Source organism: Ornithorhynchus anatinus, chromosome 6, assembly GCF_004115215.2.
Source record: "Ornithorhynchus anatinus isolate Pmale09 chromosome 6, mOrnAna1.pri.v4, whole genome shotgun sequence".
Classification (NCBI taxonomy): Eukaryota; Metazoa; Chordata; class Mammalia; order Monotremata; family Ornithorhynchidae; genus Ornithorhynchus; species Ornithorhynchus anatinus.
In genome coordinates this window covers 46,246,217-46,259,668 of record NC_041733.1, presented here as the reverse complement: position 1 = coordinate 46,259,668, position 13,452 = coordinate 46,246,217, and the positions used below count along the sequence as shown (strand labels likewise).

The 13,452-nt window shown below is 58.2% G+C and overlaps 1 protein-coding gene across 1 annotated transcript; it reads right to left on the bottom strand.

Annotated features, from left to right (window-relative positions):
* Window positions 1–1,225: 1,225 nt before the first annotated feature.
* On the bottom strand, window positions 1,226–13,208 carry YIPF6 (Yip1 domain family member 6). Its single transcript, XM_029067957.2, has 7 exons — window positions 13,107–13,208; window positions 10,506–10,634; window positions 7,357–7,435; window positions 5,950–5,992; window positions 3,571–3,696; window positions 2,920–3,086; window positions 1,226–2,468 (listed from the first exon to the last, which is right to left on the bottom strand). The coding sequence occupies exons 1-7, from the start codon at window positions 13,155–13,157 to the stop codon at window positions 2,350–2,352; spliced, it is 714 nt and encodes a 237-aa protein (XP_028923790.1). The 5' UTR covers window positions 13,158–13,208; the 3' UTR covers window positions 1,226–2,349.
* Between the last annotated feature and the right edge of the window lie 244 nt (window positions 13,209–13,452).

The window sequence follows — 13,452 nt, the reverse complement described above, 5'->3', positions numbered from 1 at the left end:
CATCTACACCCACTCCCTCGGAGAACTCATTCTCTCACTTAGAGTCAACTACCGTCTCCCAAATCTCCATCCCTGATCTCTCTCCCTCTCTGCAGTCTGGCATTTCCTCCTGTCTTCAAGACATCTCTACTTGGATGTCCTCCCTTCACCTCAAACTTAACGTATCTAAAACTGAACTCATCTTTCCACTCAAACCCTGTCCTCGGGCTCACTCGCCCATCACCGTAGACGGCACCACCATCCTCCCTGTGTCACAAGCCTATTACCTTGGCGTTATCCTCGACTCCTCTCCTTCCACTCACATATTCAATCCATCCTATCCCGCCTTGCTTACCCCGTCAGCCTCCCCGCTCCAGTCCATACTTCACTCCGCTGCCCGGATCGTACTTCTACAGAAACGTTCAGGCCACATTTCCCCACTCCTCAAATACCTCCAGGGGTTGTCCATCTCTGCAGCAGAAAGAAATTCCTCACTACTGGCTTTAAAGCAATCACCTCGCTTCTCTCCTACTCCAACCCGGGCCGCACTTGGCTCCTCTGTGCCTCGATCTACCTCGCCGCCGACCTCTCACCCTAATCCTGCCTCTGGCCTGTACCGTCCCCCCATATCGGACGGACGATGACTCTCCCCCACAATAAAGCCTTACTGAAGGCACATCTCCTCCAAGAGGCCTTCCCTGACTAAACCCACTTTTTCTTTTCTTCAATTCCCTTCCGCATCACCCCAACTTGCTCCCAGCCCCACAATACTTAGGTCCCTATTTCTTTCTTTCTACTGATGCGTCACCCCTTTCGGACTGGGAGCTCTCTCTCGGTAGGGAATGTGCCTGTTACATTGTCATCGCGCTCTCCCAAGTGTTTAGTACAGTGCGCGGTGCACGGTAACTGCTCAACAGATACAATTAACTGGCTGAGCTGGTTGAGCGGCGGGAACGGGTCTGTTTATTGTATTGTCCTCGTTTAGTCCAGTGCCCTGCACACAGAAAGTGCTCAATAAATACAATCGACTGACTGAACTGGGACAGAAGAGGGAGGGAAACAGACACAGGCGGGGGAGACTGGGGGAGAGGACGGAGGGGGAAGTGTGGGAGGGACAGATATGGAATCTCCCCCGGTCCCCAAGTTTAGCCTCCAGCTGGCTGGCACGTGACACCCCCCTTCCCTCTCACCCCCCACTCACAGACCCCTCCAGCAGTCCCCACCCGAGACATAGAGAGACCCCTTCTGCCCCTTTCCGATGCTTTTTATTTATAAATCTCAGTATTAACAAATAATTTACAACTCATCCTGTAGACTTCCTATATACAGAGGTCAGAGTGGAGGCGGAGGTGGGGGCAAGGGGAGGTGGGGTCAGGCGGACCCAGCCCAGCATGGAGGCGGAGGGGGCTCGTCCTTTGGTCAAAGGTCAGGTCCATCCGGCCCCAGAGGGCAAACGCCAAGGCCCACCAGACCCATCTGCCTCCCTGCTGTTCCGGCGGCGGTGGGCACACCGGCTGGGGAGCCGTCCGGGCCTCGAGGGCCACCGGAAGGACGTGGCCCCCCCGTGCGTCCGGGGCCACGGCTGATCCGCGTGAGGATGGGACTCCCAGCTGATTCCGGGCACATCATCCCCCCCTCACCAGGGGGGGTGACAACGGGCAGGGCCGGCCTCCTCTGTCCCCCGGAGCCTCTGGACTTCCTGGCTTCCCGGGGCACCGCTTCCCGTGCGCTCTCTCCGCCCACGCCCGTTCCGGCTCCGAGCCGTTTGGTAGGGGCCTACGGATGCCGGGCGCTCCCAGCCACACCGGGCCCTCTTCCATTTCCCTCAAGATGCCCCCTTTTCCCACTTTCGTAGGCCCCCGCCCTCCCCCGGCTTCACTTCGCCGGCGGCCAATCCAACTGCGCCAGCCCGGGGAAGGCCGGTCCCGCCCGATCCAGGAGGAACCGTTGCCTGGCACGTGCCCCGTGGGGGCAGCCGGGACCCTGATCCTCTCTCCCCCAACCCAGTCGGCAGCCCAGCCTGCGACAGCGGCCTGATCTAGAATCCAGAGCGGGGCCTGGTCTAGCACGTGGAGCGGCCGTCAGTCCAGGATCCGGAGCAACGGTAGGGCCGGACTGATCAAGAGTCCAGGGCAGCGTCCGGCCTAGAGGCCGCGAGGCCCCGCCTGCCTTCCCAGAAACAGTCTCGCCCCCCAACCGCCAACTCCCCCCGCCGCCGCTCCCCGGCAGGGGCCGGAGGGGGTCACCGGCGGACGGAGGTCGGCCGAGCGGCGTCGGGGGCCCCGCTGCCCCGACCCCTCTCGCCCCATCTCCGACCGGCCAGACCCTCCCCGTCGCCGGGGCCCTGGGAGGGGCGGCCCGGTCCGCTGGTCACTGCGGCGCGAAAGTGAGGATCATCCAGCTGATGACGAAGTAGAAGAGGAAGATGGGGTAGACGACGAGGGCCTTCCGGTTCGGAGGCTGGCTGTCGGCCAGGAACGCCGTGGATGCTGGACAGGAAAAGGAGCGGAGAACGCGGAGCGGTCGGAAGAGCCCGGGGGGGGGGGGGGGGGGGGGAGTGTGCAGTGTGCGCCCCGTGCCCTGTGCACGAGTGCGCGCCCTTGTCCCGTCTTCCCGGCAGACTGGCAACCTCCCCCGAGGGTAGGGACGAGGTCTCCTCCTCCTATCACCCCCGGAGCCCGCCACCCCCGTCTATCATCCCGGAAGTCCCCGCCTTCCTGTCTGTGGCACCGGGCGGTGGACTGATGAGGAGCGTGGGTCTTGGGGAGGCAGGAAGCGCCTTCGATGGATGATGTTCGCTGAGCGCTTACTATGGGCCCAGAACTGGACTGAGCGGTGGGGAGAGCCCCCGGGAGACCCTGCCTCCCGCCTCCCCCTCGGCCCCCGCCACTCTAACGCCCGGAGCTGCCCCGGGGGTCCCGACGGGGCGCGGACCCCCACCGAGAGTGGACCAGGCGAACATGGCGAGCACCACGAGGAGGCGGACGACGAAGAGGCCGGCGCCGGTCCCCCCGGGCCCGGCCAGGGCCAGCAGGCGGCACAGCAGAAGGGCCACCGTCAGGGGCAGCATGCAGTAGCCCAGCACACACAGGCTCTGAAAGAAAGATCTGGGCCGCGCGCCACGGGGGAGGAGGGGCGTGGGGGTCACGGGGGCCACCGGGAAGGTCCAGGGTAAGTTTCACCCCAGCCGGTCCCGGCGCTGCCCGTAAAGCCCCGGAGGTGTATGTGTAGGGGGGCACCGTGAGTCCGTGCCCCAGGAGGGCCCCCCCAGGCGCCCAGCCAGCCGCGGGATCCTCATCAGTTCACCTCCCGGCGCCACGGACAGGAAGGGGGCGGCGGCTCCCGCAATGAGAGACGGGGGGCAGGAACCCACGGGAGATGGACGGGAGGTGGCGGCTGACAGGGCAAGGGACAGGTTGGGGGGCGGGGGGTCCTGGACTGACGGACAGGGAGGCGGGAGGGGGCCGGGCTCCCAGGGTGACGTACGGGAAGCGGGGCGCCGGGGTCCCGAATGGGGGGGGGAGGGTCCCGGAGCGAAGGGGGGCGAGGCGGGGCTCTCGGGGACCACCCCGGGGTGCCGCTCCGACTCACATGGTTCCCCCGAGGAGCTTCGAGTTGAGGGTGATGACGACGGCCCCGAACCAGATGATGACGAAGACTTCGGCAAACTGCGGCCCCCCGTCTTCCTTACTGTCCGCTGAGCCCCCCTGCAGCATCCTGGCGGGGGACGGGACACGGGGGAGAACGGCGCCGCCCCCGTCCATCACGTCGGACCCCTTCCGGTGGGCCGACCGCCCCATCGGTCCAGCAACAGCACGGACTGTCTACTGTGTGCACGGCACTGAACTGAACGCTTGGGAGAGGGCAGTAGAGTCGGGAGACAGCACTCCAGCCCTCGCGGAGCTGACAGTCTACAGTGTGCAGAGGACTGGACTGAGCGCTTGGGAGAGGATGCCAGAGCTGGTAGACACCATCCCTGCCTTCGAGAAACGTCCCCCCCCAGGGCTCACGTCCGTCCCCCGCTCCGGGGGCTGTCCCTCCGTGCATTTTTCCAAGTGGGAGGCCGGGCCTGGCCGGCCCTTTGAGGCCGCAGGGGCTACGTACCACGGCGACCGCCCAGGTGCTCGCTGGCCACCCTCCCTCCTCAAATCCGACAGTGACTCTCCCCACCTTCACAGCCTTCCTGAAAGCCCACCTCCTCCAAGAGGCCTTCCCACTTTTCCTCGTCTCCCTCTCCTTTCTGGGTCACCCTGACCTGCTCCCTTTCTCGTCCCCCTTCCAGGCCCCGCAGCACTTAGGGACAGCACTTATGTACCCCCTATAATTTTATTTACCCGTACTGACGTCTTGTCTCCCCACCTCTGGACACTGAGCTCGTTGTGGGCAGGGAATGGCACCGCTTATTGTTGAACTGTACTTTCCCAAGCATTCAGTACAGTGCTCTGCACAGAGTGAGCGCTTAATACAACTGAAAGAATGAATGAGAGGGCAGCGGGGCAGGCCCCAGGATTCATCAATCCATCAGTCCTATTCCTTGAGCGCTTACCGCTACTAACGATTAATAGTAATTACGGTCCTTCCTATTCGCCAAGCACTATTCTAAGCACTGGGGTAGACAGCAGTTAATCGGGTTGTCCCACATGGGGCTCGCACTCTTAATCCCCACTTTACAGATGAGAGAACTGAGGCCCAGAGCAGTGAAGTGACTCGCCCGCGGTCAATTGCTATCTTGATTCTATTTATTGCTATCTTGATTCTCTTTATTGCTATCGTTCTTGTCTGCCTCCCCCGATTAGACCGTAAGCCCGTTAAAGGGCAGGGACTGTCTCTGTTACCGATTTGTCCATTCCAACCGCTTAGTACAGTGCTCTGCACATAGTAAGCGCTCCATAAATAGTACTGAATGAAAGACACGTGTCAGAGCCGGGATCTGACTCCCAGGCCCGTTACGGCAGGCTACTGTGTGCAGAGCACGGGACTGAGTGCTTGGGAGAGGACGACGCAACAAGAAACGGATACATTCCCTGCCCATAAGGAACTTACAATCTAGAGGGGGGGGGAGACTGACATTATCAGAAAGAAATAAATGACAAATAAGGACACAAGTGCTTATTTAAGGGGGGAAGAACAAGGGGAGTCGGTCAGGGCGACGCAGGAGGGAGTGGGAGAAGAGGAAAGTGGGGGGCCTGGGAAGGCCTCCGGGAGGAGATGGGCCTTAAACAAGGATCTGAGGCGGGGGAGAGTCATCGTCTGTCGGGTTTGAGGAAGGAGGGAGTTCCGGAGGCGGGACGCGGGTGAGGGGTCGGCAGCCGGACGGATGAGATCGAGGCACAGCGAGAAGGTTGGCATCAGGGAACAGAGTGCGTGGGCCGGGTTGGTGTAGGAAAATAGCGAGGTGGAGTAGGAGGGGGCAAGGTGATGGGGGGCTTTAAAGCCAATGGCGGGGCGTTTTCGTTTGACGTGGACGTCGATGGGCAACCACCAGAGCGTTCTGAGGAGCGGGGTGACGTGTCCTGACCGTCTCCGTGGAACCGGGCAGCAGAGAGAAGTATGGACTGGAGCGGGGAGAGGCAGAAGGCTGGGAGGTCACCATGGAGGCTCACCAACCCGCCCCCGCTCTTAGGTCTATTTCTCTCCGCTTTAGCACTTCCGCCTAGACGGGTTATCTTTGCCCGTCTCGCCGACGGGACGGTCAGCCCCTTGAGGGCAGGGGTTGTGTCTGCTAACCGACGCGCCGTGCTGCCCCCGCTCTGCACGCTGGAGGCCGGCAGTCCCTTGAGGACGGCGGGGGGAGGGGATGGGGCGGGAGGGGAGGAAGCGAGGGGAAAGGTGTGAGCACCGTGTCAGAGCACCGTGTTAGGAGGGGGTGGGAGTACAGCGTTCAAGCCGCCCCCCTCCAACCCATCTCCTCCCCTGCCTCCACCGCGCCCATCGCCCGCGCCGCTGCCCCGGGAGGCAGGAAATACTCACAGGGCCAACGACACACAGAGAACCAGGGGGCCCCAGAGATCCCCTGCAAGGGAAGAGAGACAACGGCAGCCCGTGAGCACCCCTCCGCCCTCCTGCCGCCGAGGAGGAGCGGCGAGGAGGGGAGCTCGGCCGCTCTCAGGGCCTTCCTGGCGGCGACTGAGATCCGCCACCACACCCGGGCCGTGAAATCTGGGGGTGGGGGTCCCGGAGCCCGCGAGGAGGCCGGCACGGAGGCCGCCGGGCGACCGCTTCGGTTCCCGCGCCCGCCGACCGGTCGGTCCCCCCGGCCTGTGCCCGGACACGCTCGGGGGGTGTGGAGGCAGGGAGACCCCCGCGGGTACCGGCTTTTTGCCCAGGGGCTGCCGATGGACAATAACGAGAGCGACGCCCACCGGAGAGATGTGCTAAGGGCCAAGCGCTGTGGTACACGTTGAGGCTGGGCCGGGGGCAGAACGGATACATTTCTAACCTTCTAATGTCCACCGCTTAAGGAGAAGCAGCTCGGCCTGATGGACGGAGCGCGGGGCTGGGAGTCGGAGGACCTGGGTTCTCGTCCCAGCTCCACCGTCTGCCCACTGGGTGACCTCGGGCAAGTCGCTTCCCTTGCCTGTGCCTCAGTTTCCTCATCAGTAGAAGGGAGATTCGATCCCTGTTCTCCCTCTTAGACCGTCAGCCCCGAAGGGGACGGGGCCAGCGTCCGACCGGATGAGCTTTTATCTGCCCCGGCGCTTGGCACAGTGGAAGTGCTGAACAGCGTGGCTCAGTGGAAAGAGCCCGGGCCGGGGAGTCACAGGTCACGGGTTCTAATCCCGGCCCCGCCGCTTGTCAGCCGTGTGACTCTGGGCCAGTCACTTCACTGCTCTGGGCCTCAGTGACCTCATCTGTCAAATGGGAATGAAGACTGTGAGCCCCACGTGGGACAATCTGATCACCTTGTATCCCCCCAATGCTTAGAACAGCGCCGGGCACATAGCGCGTAACAAATGCCATTATTATTAACAAATATAATATCTGCTATTATAATACGTTTAACGTTATTATGCGTATAAATGATATCATTCATCACTTCTTTCCTCCTCCAGCAGAAGCCAGGGGCAGATCCAGCGATCGGTCAAGGGAAGCAGATCCCCTCCGAGCCCCGGCCCAGTAGGTAGAGCCCGGGCCTGGGAGCCAGGACGACCTGGGTTCGAACCCCGGCTCCGCCCCTTGTCTACTTGGGCAAGTCCCCTTTCTCTGTGCCTCGGTTCCCTCATCTGTAAAATGGGGACGAAGAGTGTGAGCCCCAGGTGGGCCAGGGACTGGGTCCGACCCGATTAGCCTGGATCTATCCCCGCACTTCGAACGGTGCCCGGCACACAGTAAGCGCTTACCAAACACCGTGCACGCACAACCCGGACAAACACTCACAATCGCGGAGGAGTGCACTGCTCTTCTTGGGGTACATCACGTGTACGAACTTCTTGCCAACTGCCTTCAGGTCCCGCATCTGAAACGCACACAATCAACGGATCGCTCCATCGGGGTCCTGACCGAGGGCCTTCGCTGCCACTGAGCACCGGAGCCAGCACGACCGAGTGAGCAGACACCATCCCGGCCCTCGGGGAGCCGACCGTCCACCGTCTCCAGAACTCGACTGCGAGCTCGTCGCGGGCGGGGGATGTCGCCGTTCATCGTTGTATTGTACTTTCCCAAGCGCTTAGTCCTCTGCACACAGTGCGCGCTCAATAGATACCACTGAACAAATGGACGCACCAATACCATGTTGCGCGCTGAGGAGGCGGCAACAGTTAGTAGAAATGATCCTCGTCCTCAAGGAGCTAACGCTCTGCTGCGTGCGGAACTCTGGGCCGAGCGCTGGGGAGAGGACGGGAGTCGGCAGACACAATCCCGGCTGTCAAATTATTATTTAATAGAAATCTACATACGTTTTTAATCCTCCTCCCTCTCTGGATTGCTCGTTGCGGGCAGGGAATATGTCTGTCAGAGCTGACGCCTTGTCCTCTCCCAAGCATTTGGGGGGGGGGGGGGGGTGCCCAAAGGAAGCACTCAATAAATACCACGGATTGACCGACTGAAGGAGTTTAGTCTACTGTGGGCAGAGCACTGTACTGAGCACTTGGGAGAAGGCCACAGAACAACGTGCCCTGGAGGAGCTGATGGTCTAGCTTACGACTCTTTCACCTCTCTCTGGTCGGGGCTCTACCACCTGCCTGCTGTGTGACCTTGGGTCAGTCGTCTCCCCTCTCTGAGCTTCCATTTCGTCCTCTGTAAACTGAGGATGAAATCAGTGTTTTCCTTCCCCTTAGACCGGGAGGACAGGGATCAGAACCGGGCATCTTGCCTTTCCCCCACCGCTCGGCACAGTGCTTGGTGCAGAACTGCCTCCGCCATTGAGGTTCCTTCCCCGGAGTTCTGGGCTCTCCGGGCCACGCGTCTTTTTCCAAGAGCCCAGAGCGGCCACATCTCCTGGGGACATTTCCCGCCTGTTTCCGCTGCCCGACAGAGCGGAAACCCCGCCGCGGGCTGAGCTTTCCCTAGACGCCTCTCCTCGGATGTCCTCTCGTCACCTCGACCTTGACACGTCCAAAACGGAGCTCCGTATCTTCCCACCCAAACCCCGTCCCCCACCGGGGACTTTTCCATCACGCCGGACGGCCCCGCCATCCCTCCCGTCTCTCAGACCCGTAACCTCCGTGCTACCCTTAACTCCTCTCTCTCATTCGAACCCTCAGATTCAGTCCGTCGCTAGAGAAGCAGCGCGGCTCAGTGGCAACAGCCCGGGCTTGGGAGTCAGAGGTCATGGGTTCCGATCCCGGCTCCGCCACTTGTCAGCAGTGTGACCTTGGGCAAGTCACTTCACTTCTCTGTGCCCCAGTTCCCTCGACTGCAAAATGGGGATGAAGACTGGGAGCCCCGCGTGGGACCTGATTACCTTGGATCTCCCCCAGCGCTTAGAACAGCGCTCTGCACATAGTAAGCGCTTAACAAATACCAACGTTTATTTTTAAATCCTGTCGGTCCCCCCTTCACAACATCCCTAAAATCCACTCTTTCCTCTCCATCCAAGCTCCCACCGGGCGGATCCAAGCACGTCTCCTATGCCACCTGGATTGCTGCCCATCTCCCTGCCTCCGGTTTCTCCCTCCTCCAGTCTAGGCTTCATTCGGCTGCCCGGATCATTTTTCTACAAAAACCAAGCACATTTCCCCCACTTGCCCCCTCCTACCCCACCTCGCAACTCTCCTTGTACAGCCCAGCCCTCAGGCTTTGCTCCCCGGGTGCTAACCTTCTCACTCTACCTCCGTCTCATCCGTCTCGCCGCCGACCTCTCGTCCCTCACCTGCCTCCGGCCTGGAACGCTCTCCCTCCTCATATCCGAGAGGCAAGGACTCCCCTCCGTTTCACAGCCTTATTGAAAGTCCATCTCCTCCAAGAAGCCTTCCCTAAGCCCTCCTTTCCTCTCCTCCCACTCCCGTCTGCGTCACCCTGACTCGCTCCCTTCATACAACCCCCCACCCAGCCCCAAGCACCTCTATCTTCGAATATTTATAAATATAATTATAATTTATTTCTATTACCGTCCTTCCCCCTTCTAGTCTTTAAGCCCGTTGTCGGCAGGGAATGTGTCCGTTTATTGTTATGTTGGCTTCTCCCAAGCGCTTAGTGATAACGATGGCATTCGTTAAGCGCTTACCATGTGCCGAGCACTGTTTTAAAATATCTAGAAATATAATTATAATTGATTTCTTATTACTGTCTTTCCCCCTTCTACACTTTAAGCTCATTGTGGGCAGAGAATGTCTGCTTATTGTTATATTGTATTCTCCCAAGCGCTTAGTAATAATAACGATGGCATTCGTTAAGCGCTTACTGTGTGCCGAGAACTGTTTTAAAATAAATATTTATAAATACAATTATAATTGATTTATTACCGTCTTTCCCCCTTCGAGACTTTAACCCCATTGTGGGCAGGGAATGTGTCTGTTTATTGTTATACTGGCTTATCCCAAGCGCTTGGTAATAATAACGATGGCATTCGTTAAGCGCTTACTGTGTGCCGAGCACTGTTTAAAAATAAATATTTATAAATATAATTATAATTGATTTCTTATTACCGTCTTTCCCCCTTCTAGACTTTAACCCCGTTGTGGGCAGGGAATGTGTCTGTTTATTGTTATACTGGCTTTTCCTAAGCGCTTGGAAATAATAACGATGGCATTCGAGCGCCGTTTTAAGCGCTGGGGGAGTTACCAGGTAATCAGGTGGTCCCACAGTCTTCACCCAGCGCTTTGCACATAGTAAGCGCTTAAGTGCCATCATTATTATCCATCCCCATTTTAGAGATCAGGCACAGTGCTCTGCACACAGCAGAATGCCCAAGTGCCCGGTCCGGTGCCCGGCACGGGGCGGGCGCCGGCTTCCCGCCGCAGCTCCCGGCCCCTCCCTCGGCGGCTCGGGGCCGGACAACCGGGTGAGCGGCGACGGAGATTCAAGGCTGGGTCCCCGCCGTCGGTTTTATCGGGGCGGGGGGAGGCCGGCCCCGGCAACCCACTCACGATGGTGTCTTTGACGGGCTCGTCCAGCGTGGAGTAGTCGTCCTCCGGAGTGTGGGGTCCCATGGGGACGGTGATCTGCCCCTCCACGGGGACATCTTCCGATATGGACACGTCGGCCAGGCCTGCGAACTGCCGGGGGGACCGTTCGTGGGGGGGGGGGGGGGCTTCGGCAGCCACCCACCTCCTCCCCCCGCCCCCCTAATAATAATCGTAATAATGACGATGATGGTGGTATTTGCTAAGCGCTTATTATGTGCCAGGAAATGGACTAAGCGCTGGGGTGGATCCAAGCGGGTTGGACACGGTCCCTGTCATTCAATCGCATTTATTGCACCGTTGCTGTGCGCAGAGCACTGTACTCGAGAAGCGGCGTGACTCAGTGGCAAGAGCCCGGGCTTAGGAGTCAGAGGTCACGGGTTCGAATCCCGGCTCCGCCACTTGTCAGCTGGGTGACTGTGGGCAAGTCACTTCACTTCTCTGGGCCTCAGTTACCTCATCTGGAAAATGGGCATTAATAATAACAATGTTGGCATTTGTTAAGCACTTACTATGTGCAAAGCACTGCTCTAAGCACTGGGGGGGATACAAGGTGATCAGGTTGTCCCTCATGGGGCTCACAGGCTTCATCCCCATTTTACAGATGAGGTCACTGAGGCCCAGAGAAGTGAAGTGACTCGCCCAGAGTCACACAGCTGGCAGGTGGCAGAGCCGGGATTCGAACCCATGACCTCTGACTCCCCAGCCCGGGCTCTTTCCAACTGAGCCATGCTGCTTCTCTACTGTGAGCCTCACATGGGACCACCTGATGACCCTGTAAATCTCCCCCAGCGCTTAGAACAGTGCTCTGCACATAGTAAGCGCTTCACAAATACTAATATTATTATCTCCCCCAGTGCTTACAACAGTGCTCTGAACACAGTAAGCGCTTAACAAATGCCAACATTATTATCTCCCCCAGCACTCTGAACAGTGCTCTGCACATAATAAGCGCTTAACAAATACCAACATTATTATTATCTCCCCCAGTGCTTAGAAGAGTGCTCTGCACATAGTAAGCACTTAAATACTAACATGATTATCTCCCCCAGCGCTTAGAACGGTGCTCTGCACATAGTAAGCGCTTGGTAAATACCAATATTCGTGGCTCAGTGGCAAGAGCCCGGGCTTCGGAGTCAGAGGTCATGAGTTCGACTCCCGGCTCTGCCACTTGTCAGCTGGGTGACTGTGGGCGAGTCACTTCACTTCTCTGTGCCTCAGTTCCCTCATCTGCAAAATGGGGATTAACTGTGAGCCTCACGTGGGACAACCTGATGACCCTGTATCCACCCCAGCGCTTAGGACAGTGCTCTGCACATAGTAAGCGCTTAACAAATACCAATATTATTATTATCTCCCCCAGCGCTTAGAACAGTGCTCTGCAAATAATAAGCGCTTAACAAATACCAACATTATTATTATTAATATCTCCCCCAGCGCTTAAAAGAGTGCTCTGCACATAGTAAGCACTTAAATACTAGCATTATCATCTCCCCCAGCGCTTAGAACAGTGCTCTGCAAATAGTAAGCGCTTAACAAATACCAACATTATTATTATCTCCCCCAGCGCTTAGAACAGTGCTCTGCAAATAATAAGCGTTTAACAAATACCAACATTATTATTATTAATATCTCCCCCAGCGCTTAAAAGAGTGCTCTGCACATAGTAAGCACTTAAATACTAACATTATCATCTCCCCCAGCGCTTAGAACAGTGCTCTGCAAATAGTAAGCGCTTAACAAATATCAACATTATTATTATTAATATCTCCCCCAGCGCTTAGAAGAGTGCTCTGCACATAATAAGCACTTAAATACTAACATGATTATCTCCCCCAGCGCTTAGATCAATGCTCTGCACATAGTAAGCGCTCAGTAAATACCAATATTATTATTATCTCCCCCAGCGCTTAGAACAGTGCTCTGCACAGAGTAAGCACTTAACAAATACTAACATTATCTCTCCCAGCGCTTAGATCAATGCTCTGCACATAGTAAGCGCTCAGTAAATACCAATATTATTATTATCTCCCCCAGCGCTTAGAACAGTGCTCTGCACAGAGTAAGCACTTAACAAATACTAACATGATTATCTCCCCCAGCGCTTAGATCAATGCTCTGCACATAGTAAGCGCTCAGTAAATACCAATATTATTATTATCTCCCCCAGCGCTTAGAACAGTGCTCTGCACAGAGTAAGCACTTAACAAATACTAACATTATTATCTCTCCCAGCGCTTAGATCAATGCTCTGCACATAGTAAGCGCTCAGTAAATACCAATATTATTATTCTTATCTCTCCCGGCGCTTAGGACAGCGCCTGGCCCGTCCTGAAGGCTGAAGAAAAATGGCAGTGGGGGGGGGGTCCTGGGTTCGAATCCCGGGCCCTGCCCGCCGTGTGACCTTGGGCCAGTCCTTTCCCCTCCCCGGGCCTCGGTGGCCTCATCTGTGGAATGGGGAGAGGGGGAGCCCCCCCGGGGGCCGACCCCGGATCGACCCCAGCGCTAAGGACAGCGCCCGGCACGGGGTGAGCGCCTCGGCGTGGCCAGGCTGACGGCCATTACCAGAGGCTTGTCGGCGGGGCCTCCGCCCGCCCCTTCCTCCGCTTCCGCCATCTTGCTCCCTTCCTCCTCCCCCCGCTGGCGGCGACGTGGAAGCGGGCCCGGCCACGTCATCGCCCCGCGACGGGGCGCGCCGCGCGGGGGTGATGACGTCGGCGGCCGGCGCCTAGCGACGGGCGCTTAGCGACGGGCCCGGGGCCACGCCCCCCCGCCCCGCGCCGGCGAGCCGGACGTCACTCAGTCAAGCCGGCCGGCCGGCCCTTATTCATTCATTCATTCATCCATCCATCCATTCATGCATTCAGGCAGTCATTCAGGCAGGTCATTAATTCATTCATTCAGGCAGTCA